Below are 21,700 nucleotides of genomic sequence, written 5' to 3'. Positions count from 1 at the left end.
TATATTTAATTTTAAAAATATATTTATATATGTATCTATAAAAACATATATATATAAAATATACATAATTATATATTTAAATTAAATAAATATCTATATAACCTGGCCTGGTTATTTATTACCTGGATAACTAGTGTTTTGAGTGGCTCTCGCCCCTTTGGGTGTCAAACCCTGGATGCTCGGGCACTGCAGGAGCCAGAGAAGCAGCTTGGGCAGCCAGCACCCTGGGTTCACCATCCTCTGCCCCAGGATGGAGCCGGATTTAAGAGAAGCTGGAAATACGGGGAGGACGAGCTGGCTGCCTCCGCAGCACATCCAGGGTGTGCCAGCACCTGACAAAACCGCAGCCGCAGGGGTCCCTGTGGGACTGGGTCTTGGGGGGCTGCATGGGTGCACCTGAGGGGTCCACGTGGGCTCAGGCTGGAGCTCCTGGAAGGTGGTTTTCTTGGGAACAGGGACCTCTGGCTCCTGTTCTGGGTAAGGTTGGAGGACAAAAGATGCCTCCTCTCTGCCCATCCCCTCTCCGGAGGGCAGTGGGGATGGAGCCCATGAGCACCCCGTGTTTGGCTTCCAGTGTGGAGATGCTTCCCCACGAGCCTTGGCTTGTCCATCTGCAAGAGGATTGGGGAAGTTAATGTCACCAAGGGTGTGACAGGGCGGATGGGGGACGCTGGCAGCAAGGCAGAAGCATTTGTGCCAGCCCGACAAGCAGCCCTGAGCTTTATTCATTAAATCAATCCTGTTAACATGGCAACCACTTCCATTTTAATTTGCACGGCCGCATTCCACCACGTGCTGCAAGATCAAGATCTCAGGAAGATCAAAGAGGCAAAAAAGAAAAAAAAAAAGAAAAAAAAAAAAAGAAAAAAAATGAAAAAAGAAGAGAAAAGAGCCACTTCTGCCACAGACCTGCTTCCTGGCAGACCCAGAGCCTGGCCCAGGGCAGGGTCGGAGACCAGCATGACCAGAGCTGGGTCCTCGAGGCGGGAGAGGACGAGGGGCCAGGCAAGGGGCCAGGGACCCAGGACCGCAGGGGCTGGGGCATCTCAATGTCCCCAGCATCCTCCTCCCTTGGGCATCTCCATCCCACTGGGGAAGGAAACCACCCCTGTGCCCAAAAGCGAACAGGTCCAAGGGGACAGCAAGGACCTCGACCCCACCCCAGCACCTCCTGCCTTAGCATCTCTTCCCCTTTTTCTTCTTTTTCTCCTCAGTCTTCCCCTCCTTGGCTGCTCTCTTCTCCTCCTTCAGCTCCTTGTACTTCCACTTGGGGGGCAGCAGCAGGTTCTTGTCCCCCCGCTGCCTCCGCTCCCTCGAGCAGGCGGGTGGGCAGGAGTCTTTGCTCACTTTGATTTTTGGGACGGGCTCTCCAGGGAAGATGCTGTTCCCGCACCGCAGCCACAGGGGCAGGAAGCTCAGGAGGCCACCAGCCGGCCGGCGCGGCGGCAGGAGCCGGATCTCTGACATGGCTTGGCCATTGCAAGAGGATGCACCGGTGCTGGGGCACGAGGCGCGTTCTGGCTCAGCATCTGGATCCGGCACGTGCTGCCCAAGGATCTCAGGCACTGACAGCCTGTGCTTGCCCACCTCGGGCGGGCTGTCGGGGCAGATGGTTTGGCAAGCGGTGGCCACAAAGGGGCTGGAGAGGGAGGTGGTCATCCTCACCATGTGGTCCATCACACCGTCCTCCTCAGGGTCGTGGGGGAAGTTGAAGGTGAACATGGATCGAATCTTCTCTGACAGCCTCTTGCCCCTGGTTTTGGGGCTCATGGCCTTGGCCACCAGCTCGGCCAGGGCTGGCCACTCGGGCCGGTACCGGGTGACGAACTGCTCTGCCCGTGGGCGCCGCAGGAGGCTCCGGATCCGCACGGTCGTCTCAAAGCGGCCAGTGAAGGCTGCCCACTCCCTGGCTGTCTTCCCCTTGATGGGATCCACTGCTTGCAGGTCTGCTCCTGGAGACACCGGTACACAGAGAACATCACCACAGCATCCCATCCAGTCCCACCCCAGAATGCAGGATGAGCAGCAATGCCACCCCTTCCCAAAAAAGCCCCAAAAGTCCCTGGGGAGATGCTCACCGGCCAGGAGCAGGGCAGCCACGCAGTGCTGCTGCCCCTGCACTGCAGCCTTCATCAGCGCCGTCAGGCCCCGGGGGTCCCGCTTGTCCACCTCGAGCCCGGGGTAGTAGTTGAGGAGGTAGTTGACGATGGTGATGTGTCCTTAACAGCCAAGAGAAGCTGCGTTAGAGTTTCGACAGTTAACGAGTGATAGCTGCTGATGCCCACTGGAGAAAAAGTATTTCGCAACTGCACCTCATGAGGATAAAAATGCAGAAATGTGGAGGGATCAGGACTGAAAGGGTTTGGCTTTATTTTGTTTTGGGTTTGGCTGTGCAGGGAACAGTGCTGGTGCGCCAGCTGCTTCAGTGGAGAAAGCAGGAAAGAGTCCAAAAGTGCAAAAAAGATCATCCATTCCAGCAAGGATAAAGTGGGAATAAAAGGTGATTCCCACTTTGAGACCCTCCTCCTTCTCCCCACGGTTAATCAGGGCAGAGGGAGCCAGACTTCTGTCGTAGCAAGAAAGACCATCATGACTGGAGCTTTGGTCCCCTGCACGTGGCATTTGCCAGCTCGGACCTCGTGTGCAGGTAAATCACTGTGGCTCACGGGGCTTTTCCGGAGCACGTGGGGTGGCTCTGGCTCAGCTCTGCTGTTCAGTGCAACTGCTCAGGTGGGACGTTGCAAGACAACATTGCTGTAGGAATCTCCATTTTGGCATGACCTACCCAGTTTTAAAACAGTGCTGAGATGAACCATAAACTTAGATGGGGAGGGTCACATCCCTTGGGACTCTCAGCTTTGCTGACAGCTCATAGGAGCCCCTCTGCTGTGAGGGGGGGCTGAGAGAGTTGGGGGGGTTCAGCCTGGAGAAGAGAAGGCTCCGGGGAGACCTTGGAGCCCCTTCCAGTCCCTAAAGGGGCTCCAGGAAAGCTGGGGGGGGACTCTGGATCAGGGAGGGGAGCGATGGGACGAGGGGGAAGGGTTTGACACCGAAAGAGGGGAGATTGAGGTGAGATGTGGGGAAGAACTTCTTTGCTGTGAGGGTGGTGAGAGCCTGGCCCAGGTTGCCCAGAGAAGCTGTGGCTGCCCCATCCCTGGAGGGGTTCAAGGCCAGGTTGGAGGGGGCTTGGTGGGAGGTGGGAGGTATCCCTGCCCAGGGCAGGGGGTGGAACAAGATGAACTTTAAGGTCCCTTCCAGCCCAAACCATTCTGTAATTCTGTGATTCTATGATTTTAGGGATTTTGGAGGGGAAGGATGGGGGGTCACATCACTTCTTGAGGGGTCTCACAGCGGCTGCCCTGTGCTGAGGCCAAGCGTGGTGCCTACCTGCCTGGGCTGCCATCATGAGGGCCGTGTTCCCATCCTTGTCCTGCTGGTTGACGTTTATGTAGGGGCACTTCTGCAGCAGGGGCACGATGTCCACAAAGCCCTTGTAGCAGGCGACCATCAGTCCATTCTGGAGAGGGGACAGCACTCAGCGCTGGGGCCGGCACTGCACCGTCCTCCCCACTGCAGTGCTCCCCATGGCTCCCCCAGTTCTCCCCTCCACTCCAAACCATTCAGGCTCAGTTTGGGATGACAGACAAGGTTCTGCTCCAAGGATTGGATCAATCCCAGGAGACTCATCCCTTGTCAAAGCCATCCCAGCCAGGACTCTCTTCCTCCTCCTCCACCTGCTTTAGCAACCACTACCCTTCAGGATTTGCCTATTCCTGAAAAATCCCACCCATCCACTCACCCTCCCATTGATGTCCAGCTCTGTGGCCTCACTCTGGGTCACCCCAAGCTCCAGCCTCTCCTGCACAAGCTTGGCATCATTCCTGGCGCAGCACTGGTAGAGGCTGAGGTTCCCGGCACCACCTGCCCCAAGGGAGGGCTCGTAGCAGGGATAGACGGAGTCATCGGAGAAGATGCTGCTGGTGTCCGAGGGCTCCGACTCATCCTCCTCCTCCTCTTCCTCCTCATAGTGCAGCTCTGGGTCGGAGGCATCCAGGCTAGAAGCGGGGGCTGCCACATGTTCTCCTCCACTGCAGGCATCTGTCATCCGGCCTGGCTGGGGGGAGCGAGCCCAGCTTGGCTCCGAGCCCTGCCTGGGGCTGGAAGCCTCTCCCAGAAGAACGAGGGGACGCTCCGGACTGTTCACTCCCTCCTGTGCAGACACAGAGCGGGCGTGGGAACTGTGTGGGCTCCGGCATCCCTTCTCCCACTGGGAAGCCTCAGCCGACTCCCAGCCTCCGGCACAGCCCATGGGTCCAGTTTCCATCCTCTCCCCCGTGCAAACGCACCGGGGGCTTGGGTGCTGCAAAACCTCAAATGGGGAGCAGCTCCCCATGGCACTGTCTCCGGCACAGAACTGGGAAAACAGGAGGACATCGCAGGAGATTGAAGGGTGGATAAATGTCCCATGGTCTAGGTGTTGGAACAGGCGGGTGAGGGGGAGATGGGGAATGTCTGTGGGGTGGTGGGGATGCCGATCGGGGCACTGAGTGCAGCTGGGCTGCCGTGACAAGTGCCATCAGGAAGGGGACATCTCCATCCCTCCCCACGCCACACGGCCGGGCTCTGAGCCCTCCTCACCGAACTGCTGCACATCAAAGCGGCTGCAAATACCTTTCCTGGCACCAGAGCCGTGTATGGAGAGAAGGGTTAAATCTGGCTCCTTACGACCAAGCAGCAGGAGAGCAGAGGCTGGAGCGGCTCCGGGCTCCTGGAGGAGCCCCTTAAGCCACACAACATGGGGCAACATGCAGCCCTGGCACAGGAGCCCTGGGGCAGGGGAGGGCTGGCTGCAGCCTGGCAGCAGAAATTAAACCATTTGCTTCTAAGTAGAAGCCAACCACTAATTGATTGGTGCTGTGAAAGGAAGAAAGCCTCCGCAATTCCATTAGCCTCTCCCACCCCTCTTAAACACCTCAAAGCAGGCTCTGGGGATAGGGAATGCTCTTCTCACCGTACCCTGAGCTTACCTGGGGCTGCTCAGACCTTCCTCGTGGGTTCCTCTTTGGCTGGGCAGCATCACGGCTCCATCCAGGACGGAAAACTTTTGCAAGGGACAGTGGAAAATCAGCCCCACCCTTTGCAGCCAGAAAGAGACTTCTGCTCTGGGTCTGAGGTGGCCTTTGGGCACCAAAGCTGTGACAACCTGCACGTTGACGTGGGCTCAGCTAGGCAAGATATATTAATTTAAACTGTTGCTTAAAATGGCTCCATTCATCCTGAGCAGGATCAGAGCTGCTTGGGTAGGATTTAGCATCTTTAGCTGAGGAGCTGCCGGGAGTCCTGGGTGTATTTTTATACCAGTCTCACCTCAGCGAGATGCTGCCGCCTGAGCAGCCCCCGTCAGCTCGGCTAAAACCCCCAAAACTCCCCACTCCCGTTACATGCAGGTGAATTTGCTGATCAGATGAACCTGGGGAAGTGCTGCTTCGGCCAAGGGCGTGGATGCCCATAACTGTGCGGACGCATTAAATAAACTCTGCAACCCCCCCCTGAGAGGTGCTTTGGGGCCTCCAGCCCACCTCCTCCCCCGGGCATGTGGTGCCTGAGCCCTCAGGGCACTGGTGAGCCCAGGGCAGCCTTAGCCAGGAGCTCCCAAAAACTGAATTCCACATGAAGCCTGACTGCTCTCTCTTCTTCATTTTTAAAGGTTTGGGGGGTTTTTTTTTGGTGGTTGGTTGCTTTTTACATGTTTTCTGGGATGCGGGGGCCTGCTGTCCTGTGGGATCTGGGAAAGGGCACTTTTAGTCCCCGGATCAGCTATTTCACAGCAAAAAGGCATGAGTTTGGTCCCACAGCAGATCGTGGGAGGCCACTTTCTCCGTTTAAAGCAACCATTAAGGCAGAGTCCCAAAGGTCACTTCGCTTGCATCCTTGAATATGAAAATATGGAGCAGATGAAGGATCCCAGCTGTTTGTTCTGTGCTGGGCACATCCTGCTGGGAAGCGTGAGCTGAGGATCCCGATGCTGAACACCAGGATCCTGCTGCTGCAGATGAGGATCCCAATAGTGAACGTCTGGATCCCGATGCTGAACGTGAGGATCCCGATGCTGAACATCTGGATCCTGATGCTGAACATCAGAATCCCGATACTGAACACCAAGATCCTGCTGCTGAAGAGGAGGATCCCAGCGCTGAAGGCTGTGGAGCCGGAGCTGGGCTCTGCACCTCCAGTGTCCTCCCAAACCCTGGTGTCACCCCAGCTGTGTCCATCCCTGCCAGGGGCCAGGACCTGCTCTGAGCCCTCCGGCACAGCGTGTAGCCAGTTTCCAGCCCCCTCGGGGCTGCTCTGCCTGGGAAAGGCCCCAAAGCCGGCAGACACCGCGGGGGAACCTCTGCAGTGCTGGATCCCCAATTGCAGTACCAAGAACCAGCCCCGGCCCCTCGCCGGGGGGCTGAGCCCTCTGCTCCCGCTGCGTCAGCAGGATGGCACGGTGTCACCCCAGTGTGACACCTCCTGCTCCGTATCCACCCTCCCGTGCTGCCTTATCTCGGGAGAGGACCGGGAGCAGATTTAGGGCTTAGGGAGTTATCTGGGGAGCTCCGTGCCGTAATCTGCCGCCTGCTGCAAGCAGGAGGCTCTGAGCTGGTTGCGTAAGGACGAGGTCGGGGTGCCACGGTCTCAGCCCGCCCCTCCGTGCCCGTTTGCCGGTGCCTCCGGTGGGGATGGGGGGAGCTTCCCCCAGCTCGGTGCGGTCCCGCTCGCTGCACCGCAGCCTTGGGGCGGACCAGGCAGGACGGCACCGGGGGACTTCCCTCGCAGAGCCTTTTCCTGCCGGTGGGGCTTTGCAAAGCCTCCGGCTGCCACAAGGGGATGCCGGAGGCCGCGGGAGGAGACCGCGTCCCAGCCCCGCTCCCGGGGGCTCCCGGGCCGGACAGACCAATGCAGCTTCTTAGAGGGCAGCGCGGAAGGCTCGCCTTAGGTCTCTTTTTTTTTTTTTTTTTTTTTTTTAAGTAGTAGTATTCATTTTTTTAAGAAGTTTGTACACAGACATCCTGGCATCCTCCCAGACGTCATTGTGTCCACTCAGATCTCGTAACATCTTCCCAGATGTCATGGCATCATCCCACACGTCATAGCATCCTGCCACGTCATGGCATTCTCCCAGGTGTTGTAGCATCCTCCCAGATGTGACGGCATCCTCTCAGGCTTCACCCGAGCCTCACTGCCTAGGAAGCTGTCCCTTAAGGACGTTCTGGACAGAGGGAGGGGGTGAGGCACAGCTTCGTGATAAATAACCCAGCTGACATGGGGAAATGGTCGTGGGGAGAAGGATGTCATGGCCAGAGCACTGGAGCCAACTGCTTTGCTGGGGGGATGTGCTGCCGAGAGCAGCTCTTCTGGCAGCAGAGTGTCACCCACTCTCCTGGTGAACCCCCCCACACTAAATCACCGCTGTCGCTCAGGAGCATCCACACAGGTGGGGGGTGGCAGAAAGGGGCTGGAGGACAGCTCTGATCTTTCACCCCTTGCCCAGGGTCTGTCTGGGAGTGCCAAGCCCGGTGGTCTGGCCCAGGTCACTCATCCCTCACTGCCTGGTCATCTCCATCACAAAACCCGGGTGCAATAACTCAGCATGGAAGGGAAGTGGAGGGCGTTGATTTAAACCCATGGACGGGCTCTCCTAACCCTGGCCCTCCTTGCTGCGGTCAGGGCCGGGTCATGGCCGAGTGCAGCTCCTGCCCCATGCGCAGGAGAAGGCTGTGGGGACCTGGTGACATGCTTTGCAGTGCAGCCACATCCAGCCCTGCTGCCCCTGCACCTGGGTGATGCCCGGGAAAGGAGCAGGGAAAGGGCCAGGTGCTGCCGTGGCTGCCTATGGGAGGGTGAGGAGGTGCCTGGTGTGTCACAGCCCTTCTCCCAGCCCGGCTGTAAATCAGTGGTGGGTGTCACCGTACGAGATGACAAGGCCAACCCTCCGCAGAGGGCCGGCAGCCGGTGCAAACCTGGGGTCACACTGTGATTTACACCGCGGCGGCTGCGTGAGCCTGGCAGCCGTGCCAGCCTGTTGGGCGGCTGTTGGCACCATGGTTCCCGCAGCAAAGCCTGGTGCAGGCAGGAGCCGGCAGGGGCTTGGTGTGGGCAGCAAGGTGTGATCCAAGGGATTCTCTACCACAGTGCAAAATCCCATCCTCTAACTTTCCCATTGGCCACATAGCTGGAGACCAAACCATCTGCCTTCACCGCTGCCTGCATCCCTTACCCAAAACACTGTGGAAGGGGGATTGCCTCCCGTGGTGGGTCCTGCCATGCCGAGGAATGTCACCCCCTGCCACCGGTGAGGACAAAGCATTCCCTGCATCCGTCACACTCTGCTGACCACCTTGGGGAGCTGCTGCCTGCGGGGCTCAGGGTGGCAGGGACAATAACCCTTTGTCTTGTGCCTGCCTAGTGCCATGTCATAGGGTAGGTACCCTATGGGAGTACAGGACATCCCGGGAAGAGACACATGTTGTGCGAAGAAGCAGCACACCTGCCCACTCCAGCACGTGCCTGAAACCAGGGGATTTCACCAGGATTTACCTTGAACACACATTAAGACCATAAAGCACCCTATCCGAGGCTGCGGGCAGGCGCTGTGGCAGGGATGTTATGTCCTGCCTCCCAGTCCAAAGTGAGCAGGCAGCACTATGGCACGCAGGCCAACAAGGATTGTGAGGAAAAGTTATCTTTGGCGGTAAAGAATACAAAATAAATTGGAAATCTAGTTTTTTTTCCCCTTATTTTACACATTTTTACAAATGCAATGCAGGCAGAGGGGGATCCAGCCTTGGCACAGCCTGGCTTTGCTGCCTGAAAAGGCAATTAAGGACTTGGATGCATTTGCTATAAACTATTTCTTTCTCATTTCTGCTCCCATAACATCAGGTCAAAGGGTTTATACGAGGCTTTTGCATTACAATTATACCATTTACCTTTTTTGGGGGGGGTCTAGCTTGAGGCCAGCACGACTAACAGCCCCCAGCCCAATCCAGAGAAGAGCTTTGGATCGAGGGTGTCCATGGGGAGCAGAGTGCAGGATGGGGCCCTGGGGACTGGGTCATCAAACCATTCCTGTGTGCGGCCGGGCACAGCTCCTCAGTGCTGCCGGTCACCCATCGGCAAAGTCCGGGTGGGTCCTGACACACAGGGGCTGGCGAGAGGCTTTGGTGACCACTGCAGCTCCCCGAAACCACAGCCAAGGCCTCGGCCGCTCTGATTCCCACCCGCCGCCGTCCTTTTTAATTTAGGGCCTTGGGGTTAAAAAAAATAAATAAATGCCGAGAGAGGCTTTTCTGATTAAATTACAGCTGGCCAGCACCGGAGATGGAGATCAATTTCAATTTCTGCCTTTTTTTTTTTTCGGAGCGGGGAAGCGCCAGGGATGGCACAGAAAGGGGGGGGGGGGTGGTGGGGAGGCAGAAATCAGACTTGCTAATTCCCCAGCTGTAATTATACCTAAAGAGAGATGGTGCCGCATGAGGTCCCTGGTGTGTGAGGGGTAATTTAGGGTTTCTTTGCGAGGCCTCTATGAAATTTGGAAGGAGAGGGGCTCTCCCCCCCCCCCAACCCTGGTAATTGTATTTCTGGTGCCGCAGATGGTGCTGGCTCCGGATACTTGCTATAAAGAAGATGGATCGCAGCATGCGGAGGGAGGCGAGGTGATGGCAGCGCTCTCTCGCCTTCATGATGAGCATTATCCATCAGGCCCTTTACAAGGCAGTGAGAGCTGGGACAATAAGGAATTGCCCGGCAGGTAAAGGCCACCACATCCAGTGGCCAGTGGCCCTGTCCCCAGCCAGTGTCCCTGCCTCCGCTCAGGTTTAGTTCCAGCCCATCTTCTTGGTGCCGTATCCCTCAGCTTTCCCACATCTCCCTAAAAATGACTTTTAACCTGGAGCGAGGTCCAGGAACGGGCGATGTAGCACCGTGGGGGCTGCATGGTCACACATGTGCAGGAGTGGAGATGCCCAGTATTCACCTGATGTTCTGAAGGTCTCTTGAAACCCTGATCTTGGAAGACCCTTTAGGTTACGGGTGTCTGGAAGGGGGATGAGGAGGAACCTGGGATCAGGGCTGGAAAGAAAAGCCTGGAAATGAGCCCGAGTGCAGCAGTGAAGTTCCCATGAGCTGCCGGTGACCATGAATGAAGTAATTGACTGTTTTTAATGCTTGTGGCAGGGAAAATGGCCATGTCATTTGCAGGTATTTCCCCCTATTTATAAAACATTGTTTCTTGAGCAGCTGTTTGGATATCTCCTGGCAGCAGGAGCAAGCACAGCCATGCTCGCACACCCATCCTCTTCCGCACGCTGGGTCCCTCCCCACCAAGGGCAGCTGCTGCTGCTCACGAAGGGTTTTCCAGTGGCTCTGTGTGATCCTCAGCCGAGAAAAAAAAATTAAAAATTCCCCCCACCTCCAAGGTGCTTAACCCAGCCATGCTGGGGTCTCCTGTTTTTGGAGCCCAGGGAGAACCAGGGGCCAGAGGAAACCTAATAACTGCCCTGGGGAACCCGAGCACGGGGAGCTAAAAGAGGAGCCGGGTCCCTGGCTATGTAAATAAATGTCAAGTTATCTGATCACGCAGGCAATAAATAGAAACAGGAGAGCACAGTGATGGGAGCCGCATCCGCCTGGAGCATCACTGCGTGGCTGGGAAGGGTGGGATGCCCCAAGCCCAGGGAAGGGACGCGCAGGAGGGACTGGGGACGGAGCTGGGTTTGGTGATTTACAAGATGTGACAAGGCCGGCTGAAAATGATGGATAGGAGGTGGGTAATGCCGCTCCCCAGCTGGGCTCTCTGGCGTTAGCGGAGGGGAAAGGACGTCCCCAGCTATTTATCATCTTTCCCCAGGCCCCCGTAGGACTGTGAACACCCAGTGTCCAGCACATGCTGGGTGGATTAACCCTTTCTGAGGATGCCTGGGGGTACGGCTCCGCCGCCTGGATCCCAGCTACAGCAGGAGGATGAGTTTTTGCCCTTCTTCTCTATTTGTGCCCCGAAGAATCCACTGATGGTTGGGATGCTGCTGCTCCAGAGAAAGCAGGCAGGGGCTGGATGGGCTGGTTCCCGGATGGAAAACAGGGTCTTTCCCTTTTTCCTTTTTTTTTTATGTGCCTGGGATGCAGTGGGAGGAGTGCCTGTGGGCAGGCTGAGGTCGGCAGCTCATCACAGTAGTGAGAGTGAGGAGCTCCAGCATCGCCTGTGCAGGGGGGGCAGGCAATGGGGGCGGGGGGAGCAGAAAACTAAGACCAGCAGCTGGAGCCACAGGGAACCTCCCTGGAGCCCAGGCGTTGCCAATCCCTTCTGCAGCTCCTCGGCCAGCACTGCCTTATTAGATTTGGCAAAATATTATGGGAGTGTTTGGAAGGTTAATTAACACAAGGCACTGCAGCCTGGGAACCCGGCGTTGCTGATGGGTGAGCCCTCGGCCAGCCAAGTTCAGGCTGTCGAACTGAAATAAAACCTGCCCCAGCGCAATGTGCCCGGGACCACCCGGTGCCTTTTTACAGCTGGGACATCTGCTCCACGCAGGGTTAGATCTGGCACCATCCAGTCCTTCCCACTGCTTCCTGCAGCCCTCGCAGCATCCCCAATGTGATGCTTCCTAATTATCCCGGTCCTAGAGGTACCAGACATATAGGGGACCTGCTTCACCAGTGGGGATACTGGGGAATGAAGCTGTGAGGGGAGCTGGCTGCATTGTGTGGGAGACCTGGGCTGGGGCTCCTGCCAGTACCCAGCCGCTGCTGCTGCTCACCAGCAAGAAGCCACCTCGTCCCCCTGCCTGGGTGCTGTGTCTCATCCCATGTGAGCCTCAACCATCACACAAACCCCAAACCAGCTCCTTCCGGTGCACTTTGGGCAGGGCAAAGGTTTTTCTTTCAACATAAGCTACATTTAGAGGAAAAAACAGCACCTGGAAGCTCCATGGTCTCCTTTAGCATCACGGCACCAGAGGTGGGAGATGCTGGGTGCTGTCCCCAGTCCAGGTATGAAGGAACCAAAGGGCAAATAAAGCTGAACTGGAGCTGAGGTGCTGGCTGGGGCTGTGACACCACGTAGCCATGGCTATTTATCCCCTCCTGCCTCCCCGCCTGTGCGTCGGGGTGCAGCCGCACAGCCGGTAACCCGACGCTCCCATTCCTGTCATGTTTTACATGGCCGGGCATGTGGTTATATTTTGTTTTGCCAACCTTTGCTTTCCCCAAAGGAGGGAATGAAAGGGCCAGTGTGCCGCCAATTTATTGTGCCTCCTGAGAGCCCCATGGCTGCCGAAAAAGCAGATGCCTTCTGCTTAATCTGGCCTGTTGCTATGTAAACCTCCTTCCCGCTTTGATGTCCCCTATAAATACTCCATGTGTTTCCAATAAACTGGCATTTTTATCACTGGAGCTGTTAAAGGCAGATCTGTGTCAGATTTGTCCCTGGGCTCGGCTGGGGGTTCGCTGGGGATAACCTCCCTGCCCTCATAAAGGGGCTCATTGTATCTGGGACTGGGGGTCCAGGCCTGGGAGGGGACGTGGCTGCCACAGCGATGGCACCGCTCCCGGCTCCGGCACAGTGCTCACAGGGAAATGGGATGCTGCCTGGGTGCTGGTCCTGCATCAGCCAGAGCTGAACCCTGGGCTGGGACCCACAGGACCCACAGGGCTTTGGCTGCCTGACCTGGGCTCCTCCTCGCAGCGTGGCCCCTCCAGAAGTGCCGCTCTCCTGTGTTGCTTTTTTAAGTGCTTCTCATGGGCAAGCAGGAGGCCCCGGCTCCCTGGGGTGATCTCAGGCATCTCAGTTCTTTTTTCTTCCCAGCCCCTAATTTTGTAGCTTAAAAGATGCAACAGCCGAAGGGGGTGAGGAAAATGGAACCCAGTGTCCTTCCTTGAGGAGCAGCCCAGAAGCCAGGACCTCCCTTCGTTTTGTTAACAGTATTTCTCAGAGTTAGGCTGAAACTCACCTCACCTGCTCGCAAGCACCTTCTGAATCTCCCTGCCGTTCCTCCCTGCCCTTTCACTGGTATAAATCTCTCCTTATCATTGTTGCCCAAGGACAGAGCACAGACACACACACCCCCAGCTCGGGGCAGCTCCTCCGTCATGTTCACGGGTCAGTCCCTGTCCCCTGCTGCTGTTGGTGACGCTGGTGGCACACGAGGCTTTGGGGTGCTCAGCCCTGACTGGGGGAGCTGGGCTGTGGCTGGAGCATCAGCCCCGCTCCTCTCTGCAGGAGATGGCCTGGGGCAGCTACAGAGGGGTAAGTCCCCGCATCCTGGGATGTTTGGGGACAAAGTCTGGTGCATTAGCAGTCTGTGACAAGGACACTCATGTGACAGAGCTGAGATGGATGTGTGTGGTATGTCAGAGGGGTGTTGGATACCGGTGGGTCTGGGTCTTCCCAAAGGCTCTGCATGTCGGGCGTGAGCATCACCGTAGGTTGTCAACTGTGCAAAATTCACCCCAAGAGACCCCAGTGGGGCAGAAGGCTCCATTTTAGCCCTTGCCAGCCTCAGAAGCTCCCGTGGGGATGGGGTTCACACTGCAGCTGCCTGCAGGACGGCAGCTCCATCTCATCCCCTCAGAGTTGCAGCATTGTTCCCCTACCATTGGATCCTCCCCGGGGCTTTCTGCCCCTTCCTCTGTTGGGAGATGAAGGTCTGGCAAGGGCTGGTTGTGCCCCTGCAGCTCCAGAATCTCCATCCCAGTGCCCCACCATGCTCAGAGGGCACCTGGGTGGACATTCCCCATCAAAGTCCATCAGCAACTGGGTTACCAGCTGTGGGACTGGGCAACCAATGCCTCTGCCCCATTGGGAAACTGGGGGAGGGGTTGTTGTGAGGTTTGTTTTAATCCCTATTTTGGTCTGAAATGTGGTGTCAGAAGCCTGGCTGATATATGCTACAAAAAAAGGGGTCGGCAGCGCTGGTATTCTTTATTTTGACAGGGCAATGAAAGTGTTATGTAGTCGTGACGCCTCCCTGCTGCTCCACCCCCCTTGGCCTTTATCAACCTGAAAGAGCCCAGGATCCTATTTATAACCTAACCTGAATTGTGCGATGCATGGGGAAGGGGCCACAAAGAGCAGTGATTTATGAACGCAGAAAAAACAATGCAGACCCTCCACGCTCTCCCGGGGTCCAGAGGGGAGACCCCTTCACCCAGCCCCAGCACAGCGGGGATGGACCCGGGGGGGGTTCGAAATGCCCCTGCTTGGTTTGCACAGGGTGACAGCAGCCCCTGTGCTTGCTTTTGGGTTTGAGATGGGAAGCTGGAGCTTCCCAGGCACCCGATCCTCGCCCCAGGCACTATTGCCACTATACGGACCGAACGATCTGCCTTCTCCCGTTGGGGTCTGCAGCCTTCACGAGTGGGTTGTGCCGAACATCCCGAGGGTGTTGGTACCCCAAGTTACCTCCTGGTGCTCTTCTGCAACGCTGTTCACCTCGAGGTGTCCACAAGCGTCTTTCTAAAATTATTTAATAGGTTTTAAATTAATTATTTTGATAAAAAGTGCTTTCTGCTCGCACGTCAGGAGTGCTGACAGATTGCAAAGCCCCTTGTTAGGGCCCAGGGGGAAGGGGAGGGATGACAGCAAAGCTTGTCTCTCCAAGGTCAAATCACTTCCATTCCTCATCCTTGCCTTTCTAATAACGTTGTCAATGAGCACCGGCATCGGCAGCTCCAGGGGCAAAGGAAACTTGCCATCCAGCTTGGCTCCATGGCAGGCACCCGTGGATCCACGGCAGCTCCTCAGGGATGGGTTTGGGGTGTCTGGTTGCCTCCCTGGCCCTGCTTAAATGCCTGGTACCCACCACCATCGATGGCAATTAAGCTTCTCAATATCTTTTTTATGGCTGTGAGGAGTTCAGAGGAGAACTGAGGGCTGTCCCTTGCTGTGCTGGCTCTGCGGGGGTTCCCCGTGCCGCCTGCCCTCCCGTACCCCAGCACTCTCTTTGCATTTCCCCTTTTTCCCCGTTTTTCAGACAGAAACCAGGGAGCAGCCAGGACAGGGGTAGTGACGCCAGTGCCATTGATGGGCCTCTTGCCCCTTGCACGTATATCAGGTTATTGCTGATGACATCTGAATTTGGCATTTGGAATACCTCCCTTCTGAGTTGTGACACATTGATGGTTGAAGCAACCCAGCAGGGTTTTGACTTTCCCTGCCTAATTACTGCCAGATTGCTCAGCCCTGTCCCTGTGCTCCTTGGGGACGCGACTACACGCGTGGGGAACGGGGCAGGGGCTGCCCAGATTCCTGGGCCTGGGAAAGCTTGCCCTTGTCCCAGCTTCTCCATGACCAGGCTCTGCTGAGGAAGATGCAGCACCAGAATTAGTTTATTATCGATTTCCAGTGCAAAAGCATCTGGAATTTGAGCTGGGCGGCACTACGTGTTTCATTAAGGATGCTCCACCTACTGGGGAGATGTCCTCCACCTCCCCATCTCTGGGCCATGAGCTGGGGGTTGATGTGCTGGGTACCCCCAGTGTCAGCCCACGAGCTCCCTGCTCCCAGCACAGCCCCCACACTGCATTTTCATGCTGAAGAGCTTAACAAGGGTGTTTCTTCTATCTTAACTAATTTATTCTTGTATACATCGGGGTCAGCCAGGGTGCAGGGCACTGCAACCAGAGTGAGAAAAGCTCTTGACAACGGAGATCTTGCTCTGCTTTCCGTCAAGCGTCAGCCCCGCTGCCATCAGCGTTTCCCTCTGGTGTTGGAGCCCAGTCACTGGCCGGGGACATGGCACCTCCCTGCCACTGGCTCAGACTCTCTGGGGAATGGCGCTGGGGACCGGCTGCCTGTGTATGCCATGGTGAGGTTTGGTCTTGCCTGAGCAGAGCCAGGGCAGTGGGCAGGACACGGCTCAGCACGCCCGGCCGGAGCCACAGCCGGTGGAGGTGCTGGCTCCCGGGCTGTGGTGAGCCACGGCACCGCCAGGACTGCCCGGAGCTGGCGGGAGGGGGAAATAATAGTAAAGAGATTTTTATGAGGCAGCTGCTTGCAGGGGCTTGTTGTGGGAAAAGCAGATCCAGGTGCTACACCCAACCAAGCATGAAAAATAGCAGAGGGGAAGGGCTGCAGGGAAGGGAGAGAGCTGCAGCGTGCACCAGGGTCACCCGGCTTTTACTGCACCGGGGAGACCAAGAAGCTCATCTTGTGTCCCCAGATAATGGGGACAGGAGGAGTCGAAGTGGCCGGAGAGGCGGGATGAGGCTGGCTGGATGGGAGACCCTGGGGATGTGAGCAAGTGATGGAGCTGCTGCCGCATGGCCTCTCCTTGCTGGCCGAGCTGCACCAGCACGCTCCTTCCTCCCTCTTCACACATTTGTATGAACCGGCTTCTGTCCCCACACGCCCACGTTGCCCAGCGGAGGGAAGAAATGCTTGAGGTCCCACATCTGCCTTCTGACAGTGGCCGGGTTCCTGCCGCGTGGAGCAGGCGTGCGGCTTCTCCTCCCTCTGACCCCTGTGGTTTGAGGAGCTGGTATGAAGCTGTATGGGATGGTAAAAGCCACTGTCCCGAGTGCCAGACCAGCGATCACCTCCTCAGCCCTCTTCTGCCTCCACCACAGCCTCAACTCAGAAGAAAAGCTTCATCTCGCTGGGTTCATGAGCAAGAAGGACCAAATCCACCCTTGCATAGCCTGGAAATAGTCATACAATTGGTGCTTTGTCCTAAATTTCAGCAACATCAGTACCAGTACAAATCCACCCTAGACCCATGGCTTTCTTATTCCAAAATGGAATCAAATTTGAGGCCCAGAACCATAGAATCTTCAGACTTAGGACTTGCTTAATCAAAATACTGTTCTTCTTTCCTGGTTTCTGGAGGTCAGTAGTCACATCCATGATGTGTTTGAAGTCCTGCTACCTAGCCAAAAGTCTTGCAGAAAGTCAAGAGGTTCCTCAATGGAGACATTCAAAATGTCTGTAACAACGCCTGCCCAGAGTTCATGTTTCATTGCACGTTGATTTATCATCCCTTGAGTTAATTATTGACCTTAGCTTTGCCTTGGTCAATATTTACCTCCCCAGGTCAATAAATCTTGACGTTCACCTCAACAGAAGTCGATATCTCCTTAGTGTTTATCTATTCCTTCTGTTGCTAATTTTGCTGAAAGCTTTTATTTATTCTTATAAAGCGTGCTCACTTGGCACAAGACCCACTTGGAGAGGAGCAACCTTTGTGTATCCATTACGGACAAAGCCTTTGCTTCTCTACGATGGCTCATGTGGGACATCATGGACACAAACCATGGGTGGCATCACTCCAGCCAAGGCAGGACACTGCTTTCTTCCACTTGGCTGATAAGATCTGGCCGATTTTCAATCATCAGCAATGCTGGCTTTTCTGATGGGGCTGACTGCTTTGCCTGGACCAAAGCCTGACTGCTGAGAAAACCACATGTTCCTGCCATCCAGGCTTGGAGCTGGTCAAATATTGGGGCAGGAAGAAGAATAATCACAGCTTATCCTCAATTATTTATGGAAAGATAAGCCAGCTCTTCAGGATATCATCCCTGCTTTGCTGCGTGGTCCTTGAGCTTCACAGGCAGCTTGTGGGTGCCATTCCCAGGATCCCACTCCCAATGGAGGAGACCCCTCTGTGACAGGGATGGACACGGGAGTTGTGATTTTAAAGATGCTATTTCCATGGTCTGAATAAACCTCTCCTCTGAGTATAGCACCACAGGGTCTAAATCGTCCCCCACTCCTGTCTGTGGAGGCAGGAGCATACCATCACGCCCTCAGCCTCGGCCACCACGGGGTCCAGGCGTCGTCCCAGGTGATGCCTCTGCCCCGAGAGCCTGCCCTTCCCTTCTTTCCATTAAATAGAACTAGATTAATTGTTGACAAGTCTATATGCCCCTGTTGGCTCTCCTTTTGATTACCCCCATGGCAAAGATTAATTGGAGTTGCTGTAGGAGGCTGTGGGCATGGGGAGGGTGCAAGAAGCACTTTCGAGGCAGGTATGAGTGAGTGATGTACAGGGCCAGGAGCCTAAATGCCTCCTGTGTGCTCCGGCTGTGCCATGGCCAAGTGCGCTGGCCACCGTCATGTTTCTTAACAGAAAATCCCAGAAACCCATGGAGGCACAAAACATGACCTGTAGCTGCTGAGAATCCTTCTCCCCCCCGACACAGGTGGGTACAGCTGCTCTCCAGCAGATGTTCATCCACAGCAGTGTCATGTGAGCAGCACTGGCCCTTCGGTTCAGAAGCAGAACCACCTCCCCATTACCTTTTGCACCGTTTTTCTGCCAGCCCACCCCAAATCCCACCCTCTTTTAGGTGGAGTGAGTACTGAGGAGGACCCTGGCCAGGATGAGATTTCTGTTTCTCCAATAGAGCTGAGAGACAGGAGGGGGGTCTTCCCTTCCTGAGGGCTGGTGGTGGTACAGGTTGCTGGAGGTGGCTGCTGCCTCCCAGCATCATAAGGCTGAGGACACGCGGTTTCATGGATTCCCCTCTAATGCCATCTACAGAGTCTGGGCGCCAGGGTCTGGGGCAAACTCTGATAAATGCATTGGATATGGCCACACATTTTGCCTTACAATCATCCTCCTTGGAAATAAATCTCTGCTCCTTGCCTCTTGATGCATGTCCCCTTGCCCACGAGGACTCCTCAACATAATCCCTAATCTCTCTCCCCCTGTGAGGAGGAGAGGGGAATAACCTCCATCCCTGTGCTCCTGCCTCGAACTTTTAATATTTTAATTGAGTGAATTGACCTGGAGTAGTCTATTGAACTCTGCCTGACCTTTTAAATAACAGGTCAAGGATTTAGCTTTGCAGTGCTGACCTCTTCCCTTATCTGCTAATACTGCTCCTCTCTCAATTAGCTGCCGTCCCGCCGACCCGGTGAAGTTGGGACCACTTTGCAGGCGTCAGCGTGGCTTCCTCCACGCACGAGTGGGTAACGCTGCGCAGCGCCCGCCTCCGTGGCTCTGAAATGGAGATCATTGATGCTCCCTTGGAGTTTGTTGCCACTGTCCTACAGCATCCTTCTCCAGGGCCAGGCCTCCAGGCAGGGTTGTCCACCAGCACCTAAAGAAAGCTTCATCCTTGTCTTTTACTGATGGGGAGAACCGAGGCATGGCAGAGGGAAAAGCAAAGCTGAAGCTGCTGTGAGGGTCCTGTGGCAGCTCCAGCCTCGTCAGCCACATTGAGAAGACTAAAAGGGCAATTTTCTCATTTCCCTGGATGTTAAAGGTCATCAAGAGGAACAGCTTGAGATCCCACCTGCCCTGGGGAACCAAGGGAAGTGACCCTTTTGGACCAGCTCAAGTTGCTGCTGTGGCCCATCCAGAAGGTCCTCCCTAGGACGATAGCGGGAAACGCTTACCAGGAGTCTTGTGTCATGCTGAGGGCTGTAAAAGAGTTTTTTTGGTGTTTCAGCGGACACGGGACACTGGACCCTCCGTAGTCACATCAGCTTAAGCAAGAGGTGCTGTGTAATGAGTTAAAAGGTCCTCTGCAGGTTCCTCATGCCCTGCACGCCTGGGCAGCTCTCTCCTGTGTCCAGAAGACGGAGTCACGTCCAGGGGTTTTGAACCTCTTTTTAACCCCATTTTAGAGGTAGGAGCCTGTTCCTCGGGCAGTGGCCAGCTGTGGCCACGCCACCCTCTCCCACCCAACGCAGCTGGCTTCTCCATCTGCTCGGTGTGGTGGCCGGTGCCTTCACAGGGAGCATCATTTAGCTTTTATAGGGATCTGCGGGGGCCAGCAAACAAATGCAAAGATTTGTAAACCCATAAAACCCTGCCTGGTCCAATTTTATCTCCATGAGAGCCCGTTTTGGAGAGCAGCCCTGGGTTACCCAGCCCTGTTAAATTAGCACTGGGCTCCGCATTCCAGAGTATAAATATCTGCCATTGTAGTGCTGAGGAATGCAAGCGCGTTGGAGTCTAAAATTAAAGAGCTGGGACGAAGGCATCTCGGGTTACCAGAAACAAGACTCCATTGTGCTCCCGTTGGGGCTTCGCCGTGGTGCAGGGAAGTGGACTGTGAGTGTTTAGAGACTGCCTGGGTTAACCGCGAGGGGTGAACTAGCCTTTCAGTACAAAATTTTTGATACGTATCTTAAGTCGACCCACCCCTCCCCCCCACCCCGAGTGCTGCTCCGGGGGGCAGGGTCCCCCACCGGGCGCTGGGTACAACCTGCAGAGGATGCTCCGCAGTTTTACAGCATTTTCCAGGGGCTTTTATATCAGCTCCGGTTTCCTGTCCCCTTCTCCTGCCTCAGCCCTCCACGTCTTTAAGCAACAGCTTAAATTAAGCCCCTCTGAGACTTGGGTCAGTGTTAGCTCACACCCCGTGCCCGTGTGGCAGGGAGGAACACGCTGCCAGCCCCGTCCCCGTGCTTGGCCCCGTCCGCATCCACCCCTGAACGCAGCTGGTGCTCATGTCGCTCCGCTCTGTTTAACAGGCAGAGCCAGAGATGCTCGGCTGATGTTTACCGGCGATGAGGCCACTTGCGCAGAGGAATTTCTGGCCCCTGGAAAAAAAAAACTGGTGCAGGGGAAATTAGTGCCCTTTTTTTTTTTTTCCTTTTTTTTTTTTTTTAAACAACGCTCTATATTCTGCAAAGGAGTGGAAAATGGGTCAGGGTGGGATTGTGCTGAGGTTGCATTGGGGATGCAGGGTCGTAGTTTGACCTGCCGGGGTTCCCTGTGCCAGGGCAGTCTGGAGGGAAGACCCATCCTGGCACAGCACCTCGAGTCCTGCCCGGCAGCTCCACCAAACCAAATCTTTCAGCAGAAACTCTCCCTGTCTCTCACTTCAGATGCAAATATCTTGTTGGCTGAAAGTAAGGAACAGGGTTAGAAAGAAAATAGGAGTCAGATGGATGAAATGAGCAGAAAAAGTCAGATTTGCTTGCTATTTGCTGTTTTGCTCCACTGTTTGTGGTCAGGATACAGTTCTTCATACAGGGGTTTGATTCTGAGTGTTACTTCCCTGCACCTGGTGCATCTTGGTTTTGCTCTCCCTGTTCCAACTTCCGAGCAACTGATGCTTCTGTGGGACACGCAGCCCGTGGGGATGCTGGAAGTGGTCCTGGGACCAGCGGGCTGCGGGGGGGGCTGTGATCTGCCCTGCCTTTGATGAGGGTCTTCCTTCACGTCCTGCCCCAAAGCCCCAGCGGTTGTTGGCGGTGTGGATGAGGGCTGCCACGGCCACGGGGGGGTTGGATCCCCCTTTGCAGAGGGTCCAGCCGCCTCCTTTCAATCCCACCCTGCGAGTGTGGGCTTTGATTGCCGTTTCAGACCCATATGCCCGCTCAGCGAGCGCACAGTTTGTGACGCAGAAAAAACACAGAAACCTCAGTAAATATGGAGCTGTTTCCTCTTGCCTTCGCGGTGTCCCCTGAGCAATCAATTTATGGCCCCTAAAGCTCCTCTAAGTGGATTTAGCCTCTCAAGATAAATCTTTTCCCTTTGTGCGTGCAGAGCATGGCCCTGCTTCTGCAGCCGCTGCTGCTAAATCAGGCGTTTGGGGGGATTAAACCCCGTGGTTGGACCCCTGGCCCACACTGGCACTGGTGGCAACGCTGAGCCCAGTGGCAGTGGCCGCTCTGCCAGGTCCGTGCCAGCGGCTCATCCCCAGATCGTTCTCATGCTCATGGGACTTTTTTCTTTTTTATAATTAAGGGGACATGTTTGCC

General features: G+C 55.7%; 1 protein-coding gene across 1 annotated transcript; it reads right to left on the bottom strand.

Annotated features, from left to right (window-relative positions):
• Positions 1-1,176: 1,176 nt before the first annotated feature.
• ANKRD33 (ankyrin repeat domain 33) lies at positions 1,177-4,105 on the bottom strand. Its single transcript, XM_074164845.1, has 4 exons — positions 3,800-4,105; positions 3,388-3,517; positions 2,079-2,219; positions 1,177-1,952 (listed from the first exon to the last, which is right to left on the bottom strand). Exons 1-4 carry the CDS (start codon positions 4,103-4,105, stop codon positions 1,177-1,179), a joined length of 1,353 nt encoding a protein of 450 aa, XP_074020946.1.
• Between the last annotated feature and the right edge of the window lie 17,595 nt (positions 4,106-21,700).

The sequence above is a fragment of the Numenius arquata genome, chromosome 29 (assembly GCF_964106895.1).
Source record: "Numenius arquata chromosome 29, bNumArq3.hap1.1, whole genome shotgun sequence".
Lineage (NCBI taxonomy): Eukaryota > Metazoa > Chordata > Aves > Charadriiformes > Scolopacidae > Numenius > Numenius arquata.
Note: the sequence above shows the minus strand (reverse complement) of the source record. Positions and strands in the feature narration are given on the sequence as shown.

What these genes read in the sequence shown, in the direction of transcription:
- ANKRD33 (XM_074164845.1), bottom strand. Translation starts at nt 4,105, where the DNA reads ATGACAGATGCCTGCAGTGGAGGAGAACATGTGGCAGCCCCCGCTTCT. An exon ending in AGCTGGACATCAATGGGAGG is followed by an intron (nt 3,518 to 3,799) that starts GTGAGTGGATGG and finishes TCCCCTCTCCAG; the next exon opens with AATGGACTGATGGTCGCCTG. An exon ending in CATGATGGCAGCCCAGGCAG is followed by an intron (nt 2,220 to 3,387) that starts GTAGGCACCACG and finishes TTGGCTGTTAAG; the next exon opens with GACACATCACCATCGTCAAC.